Consider the following 26,024-nt stretch of genomic DNA (forward strand, 5'->3'; position numbering starts at 1 on the left):
TTGTTGAACATTATATTTATTCAACAGCTGGAACCAAATAAATAATGATAAGCAACATTGAATGTATCAATGACTTCCAACACAACAGCTGCTTATGACATGGGATACAAATATAAAGAAACATTCTTATTCATTTTCACATCTGGCAAAAGGTCCAAACATATGCTCACAATTAAGGTGACCAATGACATGTTCAAAAAAGGAGCTAAAACAAAAGCAGTTCTGTCATTTATTGTCCCTTTCAATTATTTAAGTTAGGTCTCCTGTTCACTGGTGGTAGCGTGGTTGCTAAGGAACCATCTGCGTAGGTGAAACAAAATTATTACAATAACTAAATTACAGCCCATTGTTACGATCATTCATGAAACGGAAGCTGTTCAAAAGAAAATTCATTTAATCTGCAATATTTTGAGTGAACAATTGTCTCCATGATATAATTTCCAATATGGTCTTCCTCTTTGGATCTTCAAATCATTATTGTCAATCTGCTCAGTGAATAAATTCTGTTTTCCTGTTGCTGCAAACCCTGTTACCAACTAATACAACCACTGTTTCCTCAAGTGGAAATTTCATTTTTAATTATGATTATTTTGAATTAAATGTGACAATGAAAGGATGTTTAATGCTGTTAAGTGAGCTGTCTCTCGCTTTCATCTAAAAAGTGAAGTGAATGCCAACTCAGAACATGGTCTTGCCAGGAATGCAGAAACAAATTCATAGGTTTAAGTATAAAATGTTCCTCTAACATTGTTGCACCAAAATCTGGACTAATAGCACTCTGGACAAAACTGCACAATAGGCTGCAGTGATTTGAGAAGGCCAAACAACACCCTTGTCAGGAAAACTAGGAAGCATTACATGAAGTATGACTTTTTTTAAATGTAAAAACCATCTGAATATAACAAATAGGAATGAAGAAAGAAACCAGACAAGACAAACCCAGCAAAACATAAATTGGAAGATTAATAAAAAAAAGTACAAAATGAAATCAAATCTAACTGAAGGTTGCTGAACTCCGTGTCGAGCACAGAAAGCTGTAGAGTGCCGAACTTGTTCTGGGTTATGTCGTCAAGTCTGTTCAGTTGAAAACCTTACTCAGTCACACATTTACCTTTGCTATTTGGCACAACATAGTACAGCAATCCAGAAGGAAAAACGACTGATCTCCAAACTCAGAAGAAAGAGGTGATGACATTCAGCTTCAAAAAGAAAACCAGAGAGGCTCTTAGGATATATACAAGACAGTTAAACAGGGCAGAGTAAATAAACCTCAAGGGGACATCCAGATACACCCATGCAATCCAGGACAAGGCAACAGTTATGGGGTTGTGAAGAATTCACAAAGGGTGATCAATGGCTGGTGTTTGGGGCACAGGTATTGGGCTCATTTAAGAATCAGCTAAGAAGGGAACAGAGTTGGCTTTCCAAAAGAGGATCATCAAGTAAAAACTGTCCACCTGACCAACCTGGTAATCATAAATACATAATGCAGTGTACAAAATTTTAAAAACATTTAAATTATTTAAATCTTCAATCAAAATCTTGGAAAAATGGTCTAATTCAGCTGAATTGTAAGTAATTGCTATTTGAACAAATAAATCTAATTCTATTTTGTTTAAAAAACTCATTTGTGAAGATCAATTTTAGAATGGAGACGGTACTCGAGAATGTAATGGATATTGAAGACTGGGTTTATCTCACAGCGTACTGTACAGAATCTGATGTGATAGGTGCATTATTGTACATGTACATTATTAAAGTCAATCATTTGCAGATGGGCCACCCTTGGTGTTTTTATAGCATGACAAATCCAAAAGATTCACAAGGGCATTTTGCAAAAGAGTAAACTTCCCATCACAATAGAACAGAATATTCAAATTTCACAGCAGTAACAAGAATTTTGTTCGCACACGACTGCTCCCATCATTTAGTGCAACATTAAATATCTTACTTTGGTCTTCCTTAAACACATTTACTACACTTTGAGCAAAACTCTTGTAACAAATTCCAATGATCAACGTAGGCAGGTACTCCAGAAGATATATAATGATAAACAAGTACTTATAGGCTGATGCAGTAAGAACAAGATAATGCAGTGACTGAAGTCTAGTACACAAAAATGCCATGGTGCAGAGTTCAAAATGCCAAACCTTGCAGCATTTTAGCAACTTTGAATCCAGCAATACTGCATCTCCTTATATGATGGACCAACCGTAGAAACTGAAATTGACCTCTTTTCTCCCACATCCTAAACTGGGAGTTATAGTGATTACCAATGAGAACACAGAGTTCCCATAATATAATCACTTGATTTAAAATAAAGGGGCTTTTTCTAAAAAAAAAACTGCACATTTTAAGGTCTCTTCAGTATATCAAATGGTTATGGTTATTAAACTCACTCATGTTGCTTAGAATATTTAAGTACCTTCTGTACCACAATGTCCAGTCTAAATCATGATGTGGAGGTGCCGGTGTTGGACTGAGGTGGACAAAGTTAAAAATCACACAACACCCGGTTATAGTCCAAAAGGTTTATTTGGAAGTACAAGCTTTCGGAGCATCGCTACTTCATCAGGTAGCTGTAGAACAGGAACATAAGACGCAGAAATTCTGTATCTTATAATCCTGCTCCATGAAGGAGCAGCGCTCCGAAAGTTAGTACTTACAAATAAATCTGTTAGACTATAACCTGGTGTCGTGTGATTTTTAACTCAGTCTAAATCAGTCAATCCCTCACGGTAAATGGCCAACTCTCCTGTTTGCAGTATTAGTGAATATAGAAAACACAGGCAGATTATACCCCAAACGGGTGTCCACTACATTATCAAGCAACACATTCAGCATGTTTCAGGTACTGATTGAGAGTGGTGCTCAATTTTCAGATTTAACAGATGGCAATTCAGCTCACTCATCAAGACAATCTGCACATGTCTAGACTCAACACAACTCATAGTAACCAAACAAATTCACAAAATTAGAAATCATGAATGCTTGTCGGTGGTTGAAAACAGCATGCCATACTTAATTACCACTAAATATCACAGCTGCAGCAAACACAGCTTTGCATACTTTTACACAATAATTTTAAATTTTATTAATTTCCTGCACCCACAGCTGGGTACTCAAAATGACTGATTTTTAACAGGCAGAGTGTTGTAGAGTGCACTTCCTCCCAGGATTGAAACTTTACAACAGCAGGATGCTACATATAGACCTTAGGGACAGATAAAGTATGGCCATTTAAAGAAATAATCTTTGCATGATGATTGATAGCTGAGTTATTCAAACTCCAAAAATTAGCAGATACTCTTACAACCAGCCCAGACAAGTTGCATTTGTATAATTTTAGTGCAAATATCTTATTGCAACTTTTCTGAGCTTTATATAAGTCCTCCATTCCTTTGTTTTAATTTTATCCCAAAATGTCTGTAGTGTCTTTCAGCTGTGAAGATCAGATACAGTATTCGGATGAAAACTGTAGCCTGCCATTAAGGATCTTCTACTGTTCCAACATTAGACATATTTCAGACGTATATTCTTCAAGTCTTATAAAATCTTATAACAGACCTAAAAATGTCTTGGCTTGCTATTCCATTAATATTTCTAAACAATCAATGTAGAGTTGGTGTGATAGATGGCAGATTGTGCGTAAATTGCGCTGTAAATGCATATTGCAATGTCTTAAAATTGCTATTCAATACAGTGCCAATATTAACTGCCATATATAATCCAGAGTCCAAAACCAGGCTTGAAAATACATGAGTACAGATGTAAATCAGTTATACTAAATGTTGTTCTTTGGATACTAATCACTATTCATTAACATAACCCTACTCAATTGATGCAATTTGTTTCTGTTTACCATCACTTGCATCACTTCAGAGAGATCAGAATTACTTTATCCCAGCAATTTCATAAATTCACTCATTAACTGGTATTTTATAAATACCCTTTGACAGGTACACAAAGTTAACTTCGCTATGCTTGGTTTATTAGGCTCAGCCACGCAAAGATATTTGTGATTCTCTCTATGCTACTGTAGCTCAGTATTACCTGTTTAACAGCAAAATGGAACCAAATATTTGAAGTGATCACTTCATCTGGATGGAGACATTTTCAAATATCAGGAAGAAGAGAGATTTTACCACAAAAGCAAATCACTATCCTGAAGCAACTGCACCCCCTAGAGGATAAAGAATAAGAGCAATTGTTTAAAGTGCAATTATTCCATCATCTGTCTCCCATGTTTCTAAGTGAGGGAGCACGTTGAGAGATCATCTATCTTAATTTGGGAATAGTGAGGCAAGAATGTAGAAATAAGTGGGGAAAATTAAGTTTTGTAATTTTCAATATTATTAAAATTGGGTAAACAGCATGTCGTCAAGATCAGGGAGAAAAACATCAAATAAGTCGGAGTCAAAATAAAACTTGAAAAGTTTTTAAATCAATCGCATGAACCATCCTTCCATCCATCCCTCCATCGTTCATCCACCTTGGAGCAGTCAAATTCTGGTTTTCCTATTCGCTTGCTAATGTCATTATGGAGAAGGCACATCCACTGCGAAAGTTTGTACCTGGTGCTGGTGTCGGGAGGCATGGTCTTCAGTCTGGAAGAACGACAAGACTAGTATCATGTGTGGATTCCAAAGCAAAGTTTGCTGAATGTTTCACTGTGCAATGTCTCTTCATATCAACTACCCTCAACACTGCCCCACATCATAGAGACAAAAAATAAAACTGCAGATGCTAGAATCAAAGATACACAAGCAGGAGGCTGGACGAACATAACAAGTCAAGAGGTGGAGATGGTTACACCTGAAACATCGACATCTCCACCTCCGGATGCTGCCTGACTTGCTGTGTTCTTCCAGCCTCCTGCTTGTCTACACTGCACAGAGACAATCCTGCAGAGCTTGCTAACATGAACCAGAAATTCAAATCACTTTCTTTTTCAGAGGACTACCAGTGCTCAGATAGATAATTAAAAGAAAAGCATTCACATTGTATAATGCAGTTCCCTTCCTGTTGCCACCAGCCTTTCCAACTGTCTAATGTGCAGCCTCAATTGGCCAAATATCAACCATCAGGCTACATCAAACAGCATTCACCTCACAACCACTCTGTTACTTCTCTCAAACATTAGCCAACGGTTAACCACATCACCACAAGTTAATTATGTGCATTTCATAAATGTAACTGTTTCACATAGAGAGCAACCACATCACATCACATCGGTTCAAAGGATTCTCAGATCATGTGTGCCAAAACATTGTTGCAGCTGCAGTATTTTCCATTTGGTTTCAGTGCCACTTCTTTTGCAGGAAGAGAGAGGAACAGCCAGGGACTGGATTATTTTTGCTATCCAGCACCGAAGGACATTGGTGTCCATGGCTAACAGTCCCCTAAGGAAGTGGAACGTAGATAAAGTGGCTACCAGAGTTTGAGATACTGGCCTTTATTAGTTGAGGCGTTGAGTTTAAGAGCAGGAAGGTTACACCAGAACTGTATAAAACATTGGTTGGGCCATAGCAAGAGTATTGGGTAGACTTCTGAAACCCTGATTACAGGAGGGATGCGAGTGAACTAGAGCGGGTGCACAGAACATTTACCTGGGCTGGAGAGTTTCAGTTTTGAGGAGAGATTGGAAAGATTGGGGTTATTTTCCTTACAGCAGAAGAGACTGAAGGGTGACACGATTGAGATGTATAAAGTTAGGACGGGCATAGACAGGAAGAAATCTTTCCCGTTTGGTAGAGGGATCAATGACCATGGGAACAAGTTTAAGGTAAGGGGCAGAAGATTCAGAGGGGATGCAAGGAACAGCTTTTGCACCCAGCGGATGGTGGAAACCTATAAAGGTGGTAGAGGCAGAAAACCTCCTAATGTTCAAAAATATTTAGATGTGTACTTGCGATGCAAAGGCATACAAGACTATGAGCCAAGTGCTGGAGAATGGGATTGGAATAGTTAGGTGGTTGTTTTTGATCAGCACAGATTCGATGAACCAAAGGGCATTTTCCTGTGCTGTGGAGCTCAGTGATACTAACCTCTGCTGGACAAGCTAGTGTTGTTATCAGGGAAGGTTAGATGAGCTGAACTGTGTTTGCCCCTCTGACAGAACAACCTGATGTTAGTGACCACCACTTCACAATGATCACTGCCCTTCAGGAAAGGAGGGGCTGAGTGAAAACTGAACTGCAAAGCAGCTTGCAACAGCTGGTATGACATCATCTCACTCGACTGAATACTATAATGTGCACCATAACTGGAACCCTACACTTAATGGGGGAGGTGATGGCCTGGTGGTATTACCAGGGGAATATTAATCAAGAGACATTCTGAGGACCTGGATTTGAATCCTGTCACAGCAGATAGTAGAATTTGAATTCAATAATAAATGTGGAGTTAGGAGTAAATTCCCTGATTCACTAATGTCTTTTAGAGAAGGAAACTTCCATCATTACGCACATCTGACTCTAGTCTGCACAGCAAGTGGTTGACTCCTAATGGTTTAGCCAGCGATATCTACATCCTGTGAATGAATAAAAACATATACCCTGGCCTCCTGTCTTCAAAAACATCACTCTCCCACACAACTACTGACAGAAAATCTCAAGGAGAAAGTGAGGACTGAAGATGTTGGAGAGTCAGAATCGAAAAGTGTGGCGCTGGAAATGCACAGTAGGACAGGCAGCATCTGAGGAGCAGGAGAGGCAACATTTCGGGCATAAGCCCTTCATCAGATCTCAAGTTTTTTTAAAATCGTCACTGCCTTACCTTAATTACCACTTTATAATGACCTGTTCAACCTGCCTTAATGTCCAGCTTCCATCTCAGCACCTTCGATGGAGCAGCTTTCCCTCAGTAAGATATACCAGCACTTGGGAACATTGGAAGCCCTTAAGACAATAATTAACAAGTTCCTTCTGACAAGCCAGGTCTGTTGAATGGCAGCCTTTAAAGTACCATGGAGACAGTAGCTCTTGGTTAAAGACAGCACATGGCCCCTGACCAGCCAGCCAATCTGTACAGTTGGGACTTCAGTACAAACCCATTATGCACTTGTAGAGATGGAAACAACGCTGCACATCACAGAGGTGGGTCCCATCTTTTAACTAATTGCCATAAACTCAGCAAGCAAGGTAGTGGTTCTGGAAATTGATATTCACTAAATGAATGACCCCTGTCAATTTTTGTTTTTCCATTTAATAAACAGGATCAGATTTTAGTCAAGCAAATTTTTCTAAAGATAGTAACATTTGCAAACTGAATAGGAAAGTGGAGACAAAAGAAGAACAAAAAGCCAACTTAGCCTAATTTAAATTAAGGTAAAAAAATAGGAAGGAAAGGCTTCACAAAAATCGCACAGTTAAAATCAATAAAATGGTTGAGAGAATCAAATATCTACAGTACGGAAACAGGCCATTCAGCCCTTTGAGTCCACATCGACCCCCTGAACAGCATCCTACCCAGACACAGCCCCCTACCCTATCCCTGTATCCCTGCATGTTCCCACTAATCCATTGACTAACCCACTTAACCTGCAATTCCCTGGACACTATGGGCAATTTAGCATGGTCAGTCCACTTAACCTGCACATCTTTGGACTGTCGGAGGAAATCAGAACATCTGGAGAATCCCACACAAACATAGGGAGTACTCTACACAGATAATAGCTCAAGGGTGGAAGTGAACCCGGGTCCCTGAAGCTATGAGACAGCAATGGAGGTGTGGTGCTGGAAAGGTGCAGCTGGTCAGGCAGCATCCGAGGAGCAGGAGAACTGACGTTTCGGGCAAAAGTCCTTCATCAGGAAAGACAGTAGTGCTAACCGCTGAGTCACCATGCCACCCAAGTTATTTCAAGTTATCACAATTTATTTTGAGTATTTATTTTGATACTGTATCAATATCAGATTTACTTTTGCTTTTTAATTAGCTTTAATAATATTTTATTCCAGATTAGCCCAGAGGGATGAGAGCCTGGAAAAGATGGTCAAGGGATTCTCCCAATAACTACGAAAAGAAAATGCAATATTAATTATACAACACTGACCTGTCTCTCAAGTCTTCGGCACATTCTTCACACGGAAAGAATTTTGAAAACAAAGAAATAAACTGTTTCATGTCTTCCTGCTGATTATTGGTGGGCTGGTCTGGGTAATATGCGGCCATTGTATGTAGGAAAGACCAAGTGTTTCTCCCCAGTTCCTCTCGGTCTAAAGGGCATTCAACAGGACGCTCTTTATCCAGGTCTTCTGCAACATTCTGTAGTTGAACGAGCAGAGCAAATCTAAAATAAAATCAATTAAGAGTAGAAGTAGGCCATTCGGCCCCCTCAAGCACGTCGCCTACCCCCCCCCTTCAATAAGATCATGGTTGATCCCACACTTCCATCTACCCGGGGCACCATTGATTCCCTTGTGTATAAAGAAACTATAACTACTTCCGCCTTAAAAACATTCAATGATCACAGCGCCACTTTGCTTTCACCTCCACACCTCTGAAGAGCATCCCACCCAGTCCGCTAGCCCACCCCTGTAACCCGGCATTATCCCACTGGCTAACCACACCGCTCTCTAAGGCAGAATTCCAAACTCGCACAATGCTGAGAAAAAAAAACTCTCTTCATCTCTACCCTAAAAGGCCGACACCTAATTTTTAAATAGTTCTGGACTCATCCAGAGGAAACATCTTTCCATGTCTACCACGTCAGGTTCATTCAGTCCTTACATACTTCAATTGAGTCACCACTTGCCCTTCTAAATTCCAGAACAAACAAGCCCAAACTGTCCAACCAGTCAAAATCAATCCCCTCACAACTCTAATCTCATTTTCCAGCATTTGGACCAGGGCTTTGTACACCTTGGCATTGCAAGAGCGTATCCAAATATTTCTTCAAAGCTATGAAGGTTTCTGCTCTACCAGTCTTCCTGTCTACCTTGCCGCTCCTAACTTTACACACATCAATCGTACCCCCCTAATCCCTCAGTTTCCTCACCACTAAGGGAAACAAAACCCAGTCTGATTTCTTTTCAAAACTTAAACTCTTCAGCCCAGGCAATATTCTGGTAAATCTCCTCTGCACTCTCTCCAGTGCTATCACATCCCTTCATTAAATGGATTTCAGAACGGTTTACATTAATCTAGCTGTAGCCAAACTGGTGGTTTATACTATTCCAGCATCACTTCCCTATTCCTAAACGCTATGCTAATAACAGCAGGTGACCTTATAGAGGTTTACAAAATTATGAGGGGCATGGATATGATAAATCGACAAAGTCTTTTCCTTGGGGTCGGGGGGTCCAGAACTAGAAGGTATAGGTTTAGGGTGAGAGGGGAAAGTTATAAAAGAAACCTAAGGGGCAACTTTTTCACACAGAGGGTGGTACATATATGGAATGAGCTGCCAGAGGAAGTGGTGGAGGCTAGTACAATTGCAACATTTAAAAGGCATTTGAATAGGTATATGAATAGGAAGGGTTTGGAGGGATATGGGCCGAGTGCTGGTAGGTGGGACTAGATTGGGTTGAGATATCTGGTTGGCATGGATGGGTTGGATCGAAGGGTCTGTTTCCGTGCTGTACATCTCTATGACTCTATGACCAGTGGCCACACTCACCAAGTATCCTTGGTGCCACCATTCCTGTGTTCCCTTGCCTTAAGTTTCGTTTGCGACTGCTCAATCCATTTTTAATAAGAAATCATTTACAGGATGAGAGCTTCTCTGGTTGGGCAGCATTTATTGCTCAGATTTATCCCCAATTGCCCAGGCTACAAAGTAAAGTTGAGTAGAATCACTGACAACAATGCATTCCTCCCTAATTAATTCAATGCATTCTATGATTGATTTGAACAGTCACTCTGCAGACAGCAGATTGGCCTTCATCAGAATGAATCTACAGAAAGCAACTGGTCTGGATGGATTTTACGATATTAAATCATAGTAGCTTTAAAAATAGGTTTGTTTTAAATGGTTTCCTTTGAAAGCTTTTGTTTATCGGTTATAATAAATATATTGTGGATGAGAAAAACTAACAGCCAAGAATTAACAAATGGCTATTAACAACTTATTTGTTCGAACTGATGCAAGAAGGACTCAAGCTGTGTGCATGGGCATGTTGCTGAATTGTGCGAAAAAGCACAATAATATGGAGATCAGTTCTAGCTCATCTCTAATTCAGAAGGTTGTGGGATCATGCTTCAGAAGCAGGGACTTGAGCACAAAACCTAAGCTAACTGCTGTACCATAGAAGACATTGCTCCAAGGTCATGTGTGTATTAAGGATCTCATGGAACAAATTCAAAGAACAGGAGCAATATTCCTAAGTCCTTGCAAGTCTTTACACTTAATGACTCAAAACAGCATTACTGCAATGGTGTGTGGGGGAAGTTTGCCATTCACAAATTATCAGCTGCTTTGCCACAACATAACAGCGACTTTAACTAAACACAGAAACCATGGTAGAACTCTTTGGGAAGTCCTGCATCTGTGAAGGTGCGATGGAAGTGAAGCTCTTTCTCCTCCATCAGAACGGCACCCCAACCATCCGTGCTGCTGGGTCAGTAAAGGTGACACCGGCAACCCACAACTCCAAGAGACCAAGGCCTAGACTCTGTCTATTGTCACCCTCCTCATCTCTCAACCACTCCTCCTGACCGTCCCATTGCCGCCCCCCCCATCCCTACCCCTACCCCTACCCCACCTAACCCCCTACCCTACCCTCAACCCCCACCCAATCCAACCCCTCCCCGACCCCAGGGCACCTTTTACAACCTCAACCCCCGCCCCCGCCCCAAAATCCACTCCCCACCCCCACCTCCGGGGGCGCGCGCGCGCGCGCTCTCTCACCACCTGCTTCTTCTGTTCGCGGATCCACGTCTTGAAGTCCACACAGGCCCGGCAGGGTTTCTTCACCTTCTCGCCTCCTGCTCCTGCTCTTGATCCGGATCGGTCAGCTCCGGACTCGGCGCCACTTCCCAAAGGGAACGGGAACCCGCCCAAAGGTCCCGGACTGGGCGCCGCCATCTTGGACCGCACAGCCCTCTGGGAACGCTGAGACACTAACCAATCACTTTGAGGTCGCCTCATGCACTAACCAATCACCGTGCAGGAACCGCCCCTTGCACTAACCAATCACCGTGCAGGAACCGCCCCTTGCACTTACCAATCACCGTGCAGGGTTCACCTATTGTACTAACCAATCACCATGCAAAATCCACCTATTGTACTGACTAATTACCATTTAGGATCCACCCCTTTCACAAACCAACCACCATGTAGGATACACCTCTTGTTCTAACGAGTCACTATATAGGATCCACTCCCTTGCTCTAAGCAACTACCATGCATGATCCACTCCTGAAACTAAGCAATCAGTGTCCAGAATCCATTTATTGCTGTAATAATTCATCATGCATGACCTACATCGTATACAAACCAACATTCTGTGCAAGATCCACCGCTTATTATAGCCAATCACTGCATAGGATCCACTCCTTACACTAACTGATTAGCATGAAAAAATACTCATCGAAAAAGAAACAATCATCACACAGGATCTACTCCTTTGTTTTTGTTTTTGCTGCTGTTTATCTATTAGTTAATATCTATGCTACTTAATGATGTGATCTGCCTGTACTGCTCGCAAGACAAAGCTTTTCACTATGCCTCAGTACACATGACAGTAAATTCAATTCAACTCAATTCACTAACCAATCATCTTGGAAGTTGAACTGCTCATTCTAAGCAATCACCGTGCTGTATCCATTACACAATGAACTAACCATAAACTTGCCCACACTCACATGCCACCCTATCCTGCACCCACCCACCTCACACTCACCTGACACCTTATCAACCTAATATAGAGTGTACTCAGCATTGGCTAGACCCTGCAACATATATTTCCCATTGCTAACCGTCCTTGAGAAGGTGGTGATGATTTGCTTTATGGAAAGCTGCAAACCGTGTGGCATCGGTGCACACAATGCTGCTATGAAAGGAGTTCCGGGATATTGACCCATCAACAGCGAAGAACCAGCAATATAGTTCCAATTCAGGATGATACTGATCTGGAAGTGTACCTAAATGTGGTGGTGTTTCCATGTATCTACTACACCTGCCCTTTCAGGTGGTGGATGTGGCGGGTTTGGAAAGTACTGTTGAAGGAAATGTATACAAAGCAAACTCCCTCAAACAGCACTTAAAACCTTTTAAAATTTTAGTGATGGTCAATGAGAAATAACTAATGGCCAGAGTACAAGGGTTAACTTATCTGTTCATTGAAATAGCGCCATGGGATCTTGTACATTTACATTTACATGGGGATGTAAATAGGGAATTGGAGCACTCTTCAGGAAGTATGGAACACTCACAATACAGTTTCATTTAGTTTCCAAACAAAACAACTGAGAAAAGGGACCAACACATTTGATGTGGCCAATGACCATTCAGATTTCATGTAAGCAATTAAGGTACTAATTTTGGTTTGTTTTGTACTGATTTTTAATCTTGGAAATTGGATGTAGTGCATAACAATTGATGATATATTTAAATAAGCAACATACTAGTCCAATAAGCAGCTTTTCGTCCAGCAAACCTCAAAGTAAATAATTACGCCATAGGACAGAAATAGCTAAAACAGAAAGGAATAAAGTACAAAAGCTGCAGATGTAAATCAGAAAAAGAAAATACAAGAAAAAATGTGACAGTCTGTCAGCTTTTAAGGGAAAAAAAGCAACATTTCCGCCATGTTACCTTCTTCAGAGCCAAATAATGAGAAATGGATATTGTAAGGATCAGAAAATGGAAAGAGAAAGGATAAAAACACAATTTTTAAAAATTCTCTAAGGTCTGTGTGCTATTACATAGAAAGATTTAAAAAGGAGCAGGAGGAGGCCATTCGGTCCTTCGAGCCTGCTCCGCCATTCATTGCAATCATGTCCGATCGTTCAACTCAATAGCCTAATCCTGCTTTCTCCCCATAAACTTTGGTCCCATTCACCCCCAAGTGCTATATCTAGCTGCCTCTTGAATACATTCAATGTTTTGGCATCAACTACTTCCTGTGGTAATGAATTTCACAGGCTCACCTCTCTTTTGGGGCTGCATGGCGGCTCAGTGGTTAGCACTGCTGCCTCACAGCACCAGGGACCTGGGTTCGATTCCCAACTGTCTGTGTGGAGTTTGCACATTCTCCCCATTTTTGCATGGGTTTCCTCCGGGTGCTCCGGTTTCCTCCCACAGTCCAAAGATGTGCAGGTCAGGTGAATTGGCCACGCTAAATTCCCTACAGTGTTAGGTAGGTTAGTCCGGGGTAAATATAGGGTAGGGGAATGGGTTACTCTTCGGAGGGGTGGTGTGGACTTGTTGGGCTGAAGGGCCTGTTTCCACCCTGTAGCAAATCTAAAAATCTAATCAAATGTCTCCTCATCTCCATCCTAAATGGTCCACCCCGAATCCTCAGAAGGTGACCCCTGATTCTGGACATACCCATCACCGGGATCAGCCTCCCTGCGTCTAGTCCTGTTAGAATTTTTTAAGTCTCGATGAGATCCTCCCCCATTCATCTGAACTCCAGGATAAACAATCCCAACCTAGTCAATCTCCCCTCATACGTCAGTCCCTTTGCTGCACTCCCTCAAGAGCAACAGATTTTGATGGAAAAACAACCTTTGCTGTCAGAAAGAAATGGGTTTTGGGGGTTTGAAGTTCAGATGAAAACACAGCAAATTTAAGTATTTGTACTTGAGTGAAATATATTATTGTTACTTAACCTGGGGAGAGTACAAATTCATCAAGAAGATGTGCCACAGAAATTTAGTTGGAGATCTAAATATTCATTATGACAAAATGTCTTTCCATTTTTTTGCTTGTGTGACTAAAATTAAAAATACTGAAAGACTCGACATTATTGCCCAGATATTTTACTCTAATTCTGAGCTCCATCTCTAGAGTTGCCTTAATAAAATGACCACAGACTTTCACTGATGTTGCATGTTTGAACCACCAGAGGTCATGCTTGTCTTTCAAAGGCAGCCAAAAGTGTTTTTAATTTATTACAATTTCACAGATCCATGTGAATGAGAAACGTGATTAGCCCATCATTGCTCCCCTGACCAGCAATAAACCACATTATCTCAATGGATGCTGTTTGGACCTAGTGACTGTCCCAACATTTTATGTTATACTCCATTTCATGTTTTGACTACCTATTCTTTTTGATTGGAGATGAATTTCCTGTTTTAAATGGAGCATTTGCTAGTTTAAAACTAAACGTAAAACAAGCAGGAGGCTGGAAGAACACAGCAAGCCTAGTAGCATCATGAGGTGGAGAAGTCAACGTTTTGAGTATAATGTTGTTAATGTACCTGTCTCAGAACCTGAAGAAGTGTTACACCCGAAACGTTAAGTTCGCCACCTCTGATGTTGCCTGCCTTGCTGTGTTCTTCCAGCCTCCTACTTATCTACCTTGGATTCCAGCATCTGCAGTTATTTTGTCTCTAATCAAGTTTAAAACTGAATCCAGTCATGCTGCTTGTGGCAAGAAGTTTGGCAATGCCCTTTTTACCTGATGCCATTTGCATTCATATTCGGATGGAAATGCCTTGAGATTGTTCAACCTGCTTGTGGCATCTATTATGGACAATTGAAAGAGGGCAGGGTAGTTCCTCCTACTCTCTTACCTGGCCCCAGATATATGTGTTTTTTAAAAAAGAGGGCGTTTTAACCTTCTAAGCGTCGGGACTCTCAGGAACAGGACAAAAACATAGGTTTTCTCCTAAGATTAAAGAGAATCAAGGATTAGAGGGCATCAGTTTAAGGTTAGAAGGGAAAGAATAAAAGGAAATGTGAGGGGCAACTTTTTTTACACAAAGGGTGTAAAATGGAATGAGCTGCTGGCAGAAGTGGTTGAGACAGGCACATTAACAACATTTAAAAGGTATTTGGGCAAATACATGAATAGGGAAGGTTTAGAAGGATATGAGGAGAAAGTGAGGTCTGCAGATGCTGGAGATCAGAGCTGGAAATGTGTTGCTGGAAAAGCGCAGCAGGTCAGGCAGCATCCAGGGAACAGGAGAATCGACGTTTCGGGCATAAGCCCTGAAGAAGGACTTATGCCCGAAACGTCGATTCTCCTGTTCCCTGGATGCTGCCTGACCTGCTGCGCTTTTCCAGCAACACATTAGAAGGATATGAGCCAACTGCAGAGAAATGGGATTAGCACGGACGGACATTTTGGTCAGCATGGACCAGTTTGGGCCAAAGGGCTTGTCTCCATGCTATAGCACTCTATGAGAAGGATAATAAATATACTTCTCATTGCATGAATATATTTGCAACTGCACCCACTCACAAATGCATGCAGACACTCAAACATAAGAAAAGTCCAAATATTCACTGTTGCACTTGAGTCTGTCAAGGTGGAAGCTTGAAATGTTAACGTCCTGAAGATTTCCTTGATAGTTCACCAAAGAAATAGGGGTTGGAGACATCCGATGATGGATTTGAAGGGGCTTCCTGCTTGTAGCCAGAGGTTTCTTGCCCTTATTCCAGTAGAGGTGTAGTCAAACCTCAGTCTGAAAATCTGGTTTGGTTCAGTAAGTTATTCGGTAAAAGCGAGTCACAATTCTCCGCGCCCTGGTGAAGTTAGGAAGGGTTTTCTTTTGCTGGCCTTTCTCTGTCTGCCCAGTCAGAAGGGCAGTCAACTGGTGCTGCTCTCAAAACCTGAGTTACTAAAGATTCCTTATTAAATCTGGTTTCTGTCCGGTGACCTATATATTCAAAGCGGAGATAAACAGGATTTTTAATCAGTCGGGGAAGCAAGGCTTATGAAGTAAAGGTGGAAAATTGGAGTTGAGGATTATCAGATCAGCCATGATCTCATTGAATGGTGGGACAGACTCAATGGGCTGAATGGCCTACTTCTGTTCCTTATGACTTATGTTTTCATGGACACCAATTATCAATTGGCTTATGGACATTCCTTCCATTGTCTACTCCAATGGTCTTTCAAAGTTAAAAAAAATCACACAACTCCAAGTTCTAGTCCAACAGGTATATTTGGAAGCACTAGCTTTAGGAACGCTGCTCCTTCAACAGGTGGTTGTGGAGTATAAGCTTTGATGTCATGAGCACAGTGTTTGAGTTTCATCCATTTGCATTCCCTTGTGTTCTTCTAACACCTATTCTGAGGAGTTCCATCTTGCAGCCAAAAACTATGCACTCGGCTTCCATAGTTGTTGCAATGAAAGCAGGCATTTCACAGAAAAGATCTTTGCCTTTTGCTTTCTTCTCTAGGGAAATGTTCTGAAACATTACAGTTAATACACTGACCAGACTAAGCAAGCAACATCTAGCCTTGAAATGAACTGAATTAGAAATAGCTTTATTGTCACACATAGTCAAATGAGTACAGTGAAACGTTTACATGTCACCACCTACAGCACCATCTAAGATATAAAGGTACACATACTTGAGTGCATATTCTTAGGAAAAGCAATTCGAAAAATAAAACCAATGAAGTCCAACATTACAGAAATGTGTAAGTACAAAATCATTCTCATAAACTGGAAAAATAAAGTGATGAAAATTTCAGAATAACACCACAATATAATGAGGGAAAAATATTAAAAGAAAGAGGATGTAAGACAACATCGACTTAGTCTATTTCACAGCTCTGGGTTCAAGGACTCAACTCCTCCCCCACGCTGTTGGAATCCAAGGCCAGACCCTCCACAATGCTGAAGAAAACGTCACATGGAGTCACAGAATGTCTAACGCCACCACAAAGGGATCCAGACCAATGCTGGTGAAAATAGCCACCAATGCTGCCAAGAGGATTCCCAGGCCAGACCAGACCAACCATGTCATCATGAAGACGCTGCTGAAGCCTCAAGAAAAACCCGGACCACTGGAATGCCTGGGTCGGACCCACTTCAGCTTTTCCCACCGCCGAAACAGACAGGAGGAACAGCCAAATCAACCCCGCATTCTCTGCTGTAGTTCCATGTACATTGCCAGACAATAGGAGGCCACCTGACCTCTCAACTGAATTTTGTTTCAAAGCAGACTGTCCATATGTTTAAAGATAAAAAAGTGCAGTTCCATTTCCATTGCGCAGGTGCACTTTCAATAGGTTCGTCCTGGAAGCATTTCAAGAGGTTCTCTAAGTATATCAAAGGAAAAAGAATAACTAAAGAGAGATAATAGGACCCTTGTGCTGATGTTGCTCACTTAAAAAGGTTATGGTGTCCCTGGTCTTTTGTTTTCAGAGAAGTGCTAAAAGACACAGATTCTGAAAAGTCAATGTTTGAAGGGTTTTAGGGCCAATTTGATTACAGCTAACAGATGCTGTCTCAGTCAAAAGGCTTTCAAGTTTTTAAAAAAAATCACTTGTACAATGAAAGGGGAGTGATCTGTTCTCCCAGCTCAGCTTTTCTCTGGTTTGGTTTTGATCTGGCTAGTCACTAAAAGCAGTCAGGCAGTTTTAAAGCAGTTGGACCCAAAGAAGCAGGTCCACGCTGATCCTCCTCTCTCTCTGACTTCTCTCCTGTAAGTCCCTGTGTTTGATTTGACCTTTTTGTGTCAGGAGGTGTTTATGGGGATTGTGACAAGTATTAGGAAAAGCATCATTAAGTTAGGGAGATCTGTGGGGTTTTCGGATGGATTAAGTTATTCAGTATTCTGTTCTCTTTTCTTTGTGTTTCATTCGGTAATCTTGTCAGGAAATTCTGTTTTGTTTAAAACTAAGTGGGTTGGCCAGCTGCACCCCTTCTGGAATATTCACGTTACACTGCTTAAAGCAACTAGCAAAATTAGGGGCTGGGCTACTTTCTTAGAGTCATAGAGATGTACAGCATGGAAACAGACTTTTCGATCCAAACCTGTCCATGCCGACCAGATATCCCAACCCAATCTAGTCCCACCTGCCAGCACCTGGCCCATATCCCTCCAAACCCTTCCTATTCATATACCCATCCAAATGCCCCTTAAATGTTGCAATTGTACTAGCCTCCACCACATCCTCTGGCAGCTCATTCCATACACGTACTATCCTCTGCATGAAAAAGTTGCCCCTTAGGTCTCTTTTATATCTTTCCCCTCTCACCCTAAACCTATGCCCTCTAGTTCTGGACTCTCCGACCCCAGGGAAAAGACTTTGCCTATTTACACTATCCATGCCCCTCATAATTTTGTAAACCTCTATAAGGTCACCCCTCAGCCTCTGACGCTCCAGGGAAAACAGCCCCAGCCTGTTCAGCCTCTCCCTGTAGCTCAGATCCTCCAACCCTTGAAATGTTTTGAAGGAATCTAGCATAATAACACGTCAAGGATGAAAGTGGGCATATGTGCAGAACTGCAGGAGATGGGCGAGGTCCTCAATGAATACTTCTCCTCTGTGTTTATCATGGAGAAAGACATGAAGACTTGGGAACTTGGGGAAGTTAGTGGTCATATCTTGGGGACAATCCATATCATGGTAGAGGAGGTTTTGGATGTACTAGGATGTATGAAGGTGGGTAAATCTCCTGGTCCTGACCAGATATATCCAAGAACACTGCCACATGCGAGAGAAGAATTTGCAAGGGCCCCAGGCTGATATTTTTGCATCATCATTAGCCACAGGCTGGGTCCTGGAAGACTGGAGGGAAGCGAATGTTGTGCCGTTGTTCAAGAAGGGCTGCAAAGAAATACCTGAGAACTATAGACCAGGAAACTTAACATCTGAGGTGGGTAAGTTATTTGAGGAGATTCTGAGAGATAAGATATACACACATTTGGAAAGACAGTGTTTGATGAGGAATAGTCAGCATTGCTGTATGCATGGGAGATCATGCCTCCCACATTTGTTACAGTTCTTTGATGAAGTGACCAGGAAGGTTGATGAGGGCAGAGCAATTGATGTAGTCTATATAGATTTTATTAAGGCCTTTGTTCAGATTCCACATAGTAGGTTAGATTGCATGCTCTGGAAGGTTAGATTGCATGGAATCCAGGGCGAGCTGGCAAATTGTATACAGAATTGGCTTGATGGGAGGAGGTAGACAGTAATAGTGGAAGGATGCTTGTCAGACTGAAGGCCTGTGACTGGTGGAGTACCTCAGGGGTCAGTGCTAGGCCCATTGCTGTTTGTTATCGATATCAATGATTTGGATGGGGATGTACAAGGCATGATTAGTAAGCTTGCCAATGACACTAATATAGGCGGTATCATGGACAGTGAGTAAGGGTATCAGAAAATGCAGCAGGACCTCGATCAGTTGTGGAAGTGGGCCAGGAAATGGCAAATGGAGTTTAATATGGGTAAGTGTGAGGTATTGCATTTTGGAAAGTCAAATCAAGATAGGAGCTTCATGGTGAATGATCGGGCCTTAAGGAGTGGAGTGGAATAGGGGGACCTTGCAGTTCACATGCACAGTTCTCTGGAAGTGTTGTCCCAAGTAGACAAGGCAGTGAAGAAGGCTTTTGGCGCACTGGTCTTCATCAGTCAGGGTATTGAGTATAGAAGTTGGGAAGTTCTGTTGCAGCTGTATAGGACATTGGTGAGGCCACACTTGGAGTATTGTATTTAGTTTTGGACACCTTGTTATAGGAAGGATGTTATTAAAGTGGACAGAGTGGAGAAGAAATCTCAAGATTGAATGAAGAAATTTTCCCACATCTCAGTCCTAAGTGATTGGCTACTCCACGCTATAGTGGAAACAGCCTGGAGGAAGAACACCTCATCTTCTGCCTCGGAACACTTCAACCCCAGGGCATCAATGTGGACTTCAACAGTTTCCTCATTTCCCCTTCCCCCACCTCACCCCAGTTCCAAACTTCCAGCTCAGCACTGTCCCCATGACTTGTCCTACCTGCCTATCTTCTTTTCCACCTATCCACTCCACCCTCTCCTCCCTGACCTATCACCTTCATCTCCTCCCCCACTCACTCATTGTACTCTATGCTACTTTCTCCCCACCCCCACCCTCCTCTAGCTTATCTCTCCACGCTTCAGGCTCTCTGCCTTTATTCCTGATGAAGGGCTTTTGCCCGAAACGTCGATTTTGCTGAAGCTCCTCGGATGCTGCCTGAACTGCTGTGCTCTTCCAGCACCATTGATCCAGAATCTTAGAAGGATATGGGCCAAGTGCAGGGATAGCGTGGACATTTTGGTCGGCATGGACCAGTTTGAGTCAAAGGGCCTATCTCTGTGCTGTAGGACTCTATGACTTTATGATTCATTGAAGACTAATCTCCAGGACACTCCTTCAAGCAGCCCAGGAGAAAGGTCACAGTTACATTATAACAAAATAACCCTCTATATATTTTTGTTTGTTTATAACAAAAATATTGGAATTTGTTTGAGGAAATATTGTTGAGAACCAATCATCTGATTGGTCGGATTAGGATAATTGGAGCAGGCAATGCAATTAAAATTCACTGCCCCGCTTAAAGTCTTATGTCACAAACTCATGGGAAACAGAGCCTTTTAAGGCCATATGTCGAATCAGAGACCCAAAGTGAGATTCTGAACACCAATTGCTGGTGACATTTGGGGGTCACGAGCTTCAAGACACCAGTGACCATCACAGATATGTCTTGCCCTATTCCCCAACACTCACAGATCTTCTCCTGAACCCAACCACCCACCCTCATAATTCCCATCAATGGGAGCACCTGCTGGAAGGAAAAGGGCTGACAGACAAAAACGTGGAAGCCAAATTTCCTGCCTTTTGCGTGATGTATGCCATTTCTTTATGATTCAATCACTAGGTGAAATGTCACCCCTCGAATGCAAAGATAACAGATTTATCTTTCACATATCTGGGTGACTCAGTGGTTAGCACTCCTGCCTCACAGCACCAGAGACCCGGGTTTGATTCCAGCCTCGGGTGACTGTCTGGGTGGAGTTTGCACATTCTCCCTGTGTCTGTGTGGGTTTCCTCTGGGTGCTCTGTTTCCTCCCACAATCCAAAGATGTGAAGATTAGCGGATTGGCTGTGGGAAATTGCCCATAGTGTTCGCAGATGCACAGGCTTAGGTGGATTAGACATGGGAAATGTGGGGATGGAATATTCTTCAGAGGGTTAGAGTGGACTCAATAGGCTGAATGGCCTACTCCCACACTGTAGGGTTTCTATGATATCCAAAATGCCAGCAACTGAGAAAGTTACTTGCCCCATTCACACAGGGCACAGAACCCCTGTAGAGGGCATCATGTATAAGGCCCTAAATTATTGCACAAGAACCCATGACCAGCCTAGTAGCAGCATCCAGCCTTCCTTTGTCATTGACTAATATGTATGATCCACACCTCTTCCTAACATATCCATGATTAGGTTCAATTTCACAGCTTATAATGAACAAACACACACATGAGCAGGTCTATCAAATCATAACAAGAGCGAAACTGAAGCAATTAAATGATTTAGGATTACATTTTATAGATGTAATTCAACTTGGTTTGTATTACTTGTGTTTTGATATGTCCCAACACACACACACACACACATCAATTCAATATATTAAAAGCCAGCATGAAATATTACTCTGGCTGCATTTTACCTGGGATTTTGCTTTCGTGATGTAGGACTAAGTCAAGCTGTCAGAGCCCGGCAGCAAAATGATGCAAAGTCTCCAAATATGTGCCCAATTTTGTTTTTATTTTACCTTGATCCCTTAGGGCAATAGAGATTATTTCATCCCAGTTTCAGTTAACGATTATTGTGCAATGAGTTCAAATGAAAATGTGTTGTCATTCATTCTGCAATCCCTCCCTTTTCCCCTCTCTAACTCTCACTCTGCCTTTTATATGTTGTCCAAAACCTTTCTTTTTGGCTTTAATTTTGTTGATCTGTTTTCATATTTCTTTGTGTAGCTTTGTTTCAATGTTTGGTAGTGTTCCCATGAAGCATTCTGGGACATTCAAGGTCCTATATACCACCTGTCATCTGTGACTCAGTCTATAACCCACTCTCACCTGAAGGTTGTGAGTTCAGATCCCATTCCTGGACTTCAGCGCATTAATGAGGGAGTGCTGCACTGCCCGAGGTGACACCTTGTAGAATAGAAGCAAACTTGAGGACCCCATCTCCCCCCCAGTGTTGAGATATACAATGGAAAAGCACTGTTGCATAGAGAAGCAGAGGAGTTACACCTGGTCTTCTGGCCAATATTTATTCCTCAAGTGAAACATATTAGCAGATTACTGTCTGTGAGACCCTGCTGTGTAAAAACTTGGCTGCTGTATTTCCTACCTTACAACATTTTTAAAGAACACTTCATTTGATCTTACAGCAGTTTGGGGTAAACAGGGATTGTGGAAGGTGCTGTACAAGCAGCCATTTTCTCTCATGAATAGAAGTTGCTCTTGTAGTAACATCAGGTGATTGCTCGGTTATGGCAATGGCACATGATTATCCCACTGACCATGCTCAATAAGAACGTCTCCGAGTCTCATGGTGTCAAATAATAAATTGAAACGTAAAGAACAAATTTCAATACTATTGTAAATTGTGGAAGACATGGTTGCAGTGCGGATTCCCAGCCTATCGAAAGAAAGATAGGCCCCGCTCATAAAATATAAACCACATCATCTTGCAGTCACTGAGGCCTAGATAACAAGGCCCTTCAGAATGTCCAGCAGCATCTGGGGAGAGAAATCAGAATTAACGTTTCTGGTCAAGTGACGTGCTGAGTTTTTTCCAGTAATGTCCATTTTTGTCTCTTATTTTACAGCATACGCAGTTCTTTCAGTTTTTCTTCAGACTACCAAGCTTACACTGGTCAAAAACAAACACCCAACTATTATGGAGTTTTTCCAGCAGTTTCTGTTTTCATTGATACTCAAATCTGTTTGAGCGTCACTTCTTTGGCCATCAAGTCCTGTACTGGGACTTGAACCCAGAGCTTCTAGCCTAGAGACAGGACAATGCCAATCTTGCTATAAGCCTCCAAGGTAGCTTGGCTCTGCATACTGTTCTGTGCAAACAAATAGAGGGGAGTAAGATAACATCCCCTCAAACTGATCAACCCTTCAGTATGAACAGTTTTGATCAGATTAGGCTGATCTGTATCATTGTCCTTTCTCATTCAATCTTCAATAAACCCCACTTAATCCAGTCATTAACACTATCAGAGGCTATGTGTGATGAGTGACAAATTCTTCATTTCAAAAGTGGGCGCTCACTTTAATATGCTGCTGTTGCTTACTCTGCAAAATGGTCTCTGGTCAGTCTTGCAATTAGTGGGCGGGTGTGTGCCTGACAAAGGGTTCGTTGCAGAGTATTCTTGGTTCAAATACTATTCCAGGGGTTAATGGCCAAAGAAGGCTCAGTCAAATAGGTTTGAGTACAAAATAAAATGGACAATACTGGAGGAATTGAGGGAAACAGGGTTAAAGGTTTGAGTCCCAAAATGTACAGGGGAGCAAGTAATCAGTGAGTTCAAGTTACGCGATGTGTGATTTGGAATAACTAACCCTTTATGTTGAAATCATGTCAGTATTGAGGTCAATTGCTGATGTTTCACAGCCATTTCCAGCTTCTCAGATCACGAAGCTGCCCCGTACCTAGCTGGATCCCTTCAGAAGGTCCTGGGCAATATCCAGGTCTGGGCTAATAAGTGACAAGTAGCCTTGCTGCCACATAGATACTAGGCGGTGACTATAATCAGAAAGAGAAAGTTCACCGCCACCCCTTGTCATTCACAACATCACCAAATTCTCCATCATCAATAACCTGAGATCACTACTGACCAGAGACTCAACAAACCTGCCACATAAATGGTGTGACTGTAAGAGGAGGTCAGGCGCTGGGATTTCTGGGACAAAGTAAATTAGATTAGATTCCCTGCAATATGGAAGCAGTTCCTTCGGCCCAACAAGTCCACACTGACCCTCCAAAAAGTAACCACCCAGATCCATTCCCCTACCCAATGCACTTAACACTATGGGCAGTTTACCATGGCCAATTCACCTGACCCTCACATCTTTGGATTGTGGGAGGAAACCGGAGCACCCAGTGGAAACCCATGCAGACACAGGGAGAATGTGCAACATTCCATGGAAACAGTTACCCGAGACTGGAATCAACCCCAGGTCCCTGGCACTGTGAGGCAGCAGTGCTAACCACTCAGTCAGCGTGCCGCCGGTAGCTGGCACCCTGTCTCCTCAAACACTAACCACCATCTACAAGGCACAAGTCAGGAGTGCGATGGAATGCTCCCCACTTCCCTGGATGAGTGCAGCTCCAACGACACTCAAGAAGCTCAATACAAGCTGCTCAAAGGAAATGTCTTATAAAAAGACCATGGTTAATAGCAGTGCAGATTGTCTCCTGTGTTACACGCAGCAATGGTCTGGTGATTAAACTTTAATTTCTGAGGACTCCAGGGCAATTCTGTAACAGAGAACCCAAACATTGCATTGACATCTAATGAAAGTTTCTGCTGATTTGATGCTTCATGTTCCAACCCGTGGGCATTAATTAATATGACGAAATATCACGTGCAAAGAAGATCCTCTGGCACTTCTTATACTCAATCTGGTTCTTTCTAATTTAAAAATAACACATTCCAAATTTTAAGATACTTCACCTACATTGTGAATTTGAGAGCAATAAGTTTGTTCATGCCATGATGGTGAAATCAGTCTATAAATTATTCACTCTTAGCTCGCTCACCACTGAGTCAGAAAATTGTGAGTTCGAGTTCTGCTTCAGAAATGTGAGCAGGTAGCCAAGGCTGCTACTTCAGCACAGCATCAACAGGATCTGGTGCTGTCCCTTTCAGAATGGACATTAAACTGAGAACTTTGCTTCCATTCAGGTGAATTTAGAAGATCACATTGCATGTATTTAAAAGACATAAGGCTCTCATCTGCGGTGTCCTGACTATTAAATATGACCCAAACAACACCACTGAAATAATTTATACAATCATTAGCGCATTGCTATTGTTTCTTGCAAATTCGTGGCTATGGTCCCCTACATGATCACAGCGGCTGCATTTCAAAAGTGCGTTATTGACTGCAGAGTACTTTAGAACATCCTACAATCATGACAAGTGCTAAATAAATGCAAGATCTTCTATTCCATCAGTCAGGCAAGACTGATTCATCATGATTCAGCAGTCTATCTTAAACAGGGAGAGCAAGTCAGAGGCTAGAGACCTTGCATAATGTAAATCACCTCCTGACTCCTTAAACCATGTTCATTATCTACAAGGTAGACAAGCAGGAGGCTGGAAGAACACAACAAGCCAGGCAACATCAGGAGGTTGGAAGTCAACGTTTCAGGTATAGTTATACCCGAAATGTTGACTTCTCCACCTCCCGAAGCTGCCTGGCTTGCCTGTGTTCTTCCAGCCTCCTGCTTGTCTACCTTGGATTCCAGCATCTGCTGTGTTTTTTTTTGTCTCCATTATCTACAAAGCACCAGTCAGGAGTGTGATGGAATACTCCACACTTGCCTGGATGGTGCAGCTCCAACAACACTCAAGAAGCTTAACATCATCCAGGACAAAGCAGCCCGCTTGATTGGCACTACATCCACAAGCATCCATTCCCTCCACCACCAACGTTCAATAATGGCAGTGTGTGCAATCTACAAGATGCGCTGCAGAAATTCACCACAACTCCTTAGACATCATCTTCCAAACCCACGACCATTTCCATCTAGAAGGACAAGGGCAGCAGATGGACATGGGAACACTGCCAATTGCAAACTCCCGTCCAAGCCACTCATCATCCTGACTTGAAATCATATTGCTGTTCCTTCACTGTCGCAGGGTCATAATTCTAAAACTCCCTCCTACTGGCACATATCTGCTGCACGTGGATTGTAATGGTTCAAGAGGTCATCTCAACATCACTTTCTGAAGGGCAATTGGGAACGGGCAATAAATGCTAGCTAGCCAGCGTAGGTTGTGAATAAAAAAAAATTGCTTTGTTGCAATAGGAGGAAACTGGACACATTGACTGCTCTTTTGCTATGATCTTGCACTAATCATGGAAATGAAATCACCTCCAATAATTCTTAAT

General features: G+C 42.1%; 1 protein-coding gene across 1 annotated transcript; it reads right to left on the reverse strand.

The window, feature by feature from the left end:
- On the reverse strand, nucleotides 1-11,026 carry gfer (growth factor, augmenter of liver regeneration (ERV1 homolog, S. cerevisiae)). The gene is made up of 3 exons (XM_087997919.1): nucleotides 10,850-11,026; nucleotides 8,054-8,265; nucleotides 1-4,607 (listed from the first exon to the last, which is right to left on the reverse strand). Exons 1-3 carry the CDS (start codon nucleotides 11,024-11,026, stop codon nucleotides 4,445-4,447), a joined length of 552 nt encoding a protein of 183 aa, XP_087854045.1. The 3' UTR covers nucleotides 1-4,444.
- Between the last annotated feature and the right edge of the window lie 14,998 nt (nucleotides 11,027-26,024).

Source organism: Chiloscyllium plagiosum, unplaced genomic scaffold (genome assembly GCF_037043375.1).
Source record: "Chiloscyllium plagiosum isolate Xiang-an unplaced genomic scaffold, Cpla_swu_hap1 HiC_scaffold_20, whole genome shotgun sequence".
Classification (NCBI taxonomy): Eukaryota; Metazoa; Chordata; class Chondrichthyes; order Orectolobiformes; family Hemiscylliidae; genus Chiloscyllium; species Chiloscyllium plagiosum.

Excerpts from the sequence above, each read along its gene's own strand:
- gfer (XM_087997919.1), bottom strand. The coding sequence starts at position 11,026 with ATGGCGGCGCCCAGTCCGGGACCTTTGGGCGGGTTCCCGTTCCCTTTG. Across the intron at positions 8,266-10,849 it reads GCGAACAGAAGAAGCAGGTG|AATGTTGCAGAAGACCTGGA; the intron begins GTGAGAGAGCGC and ends GTTCAACTACAG. Across the intron at positions 4,608-8,053 it reads GCCGAAGACTTGAGAGACAG|ACTGAAGACCATGCCTCCCG; the intron begins GTCAGTGTTGTA and ends TCGTTCTTCCAG.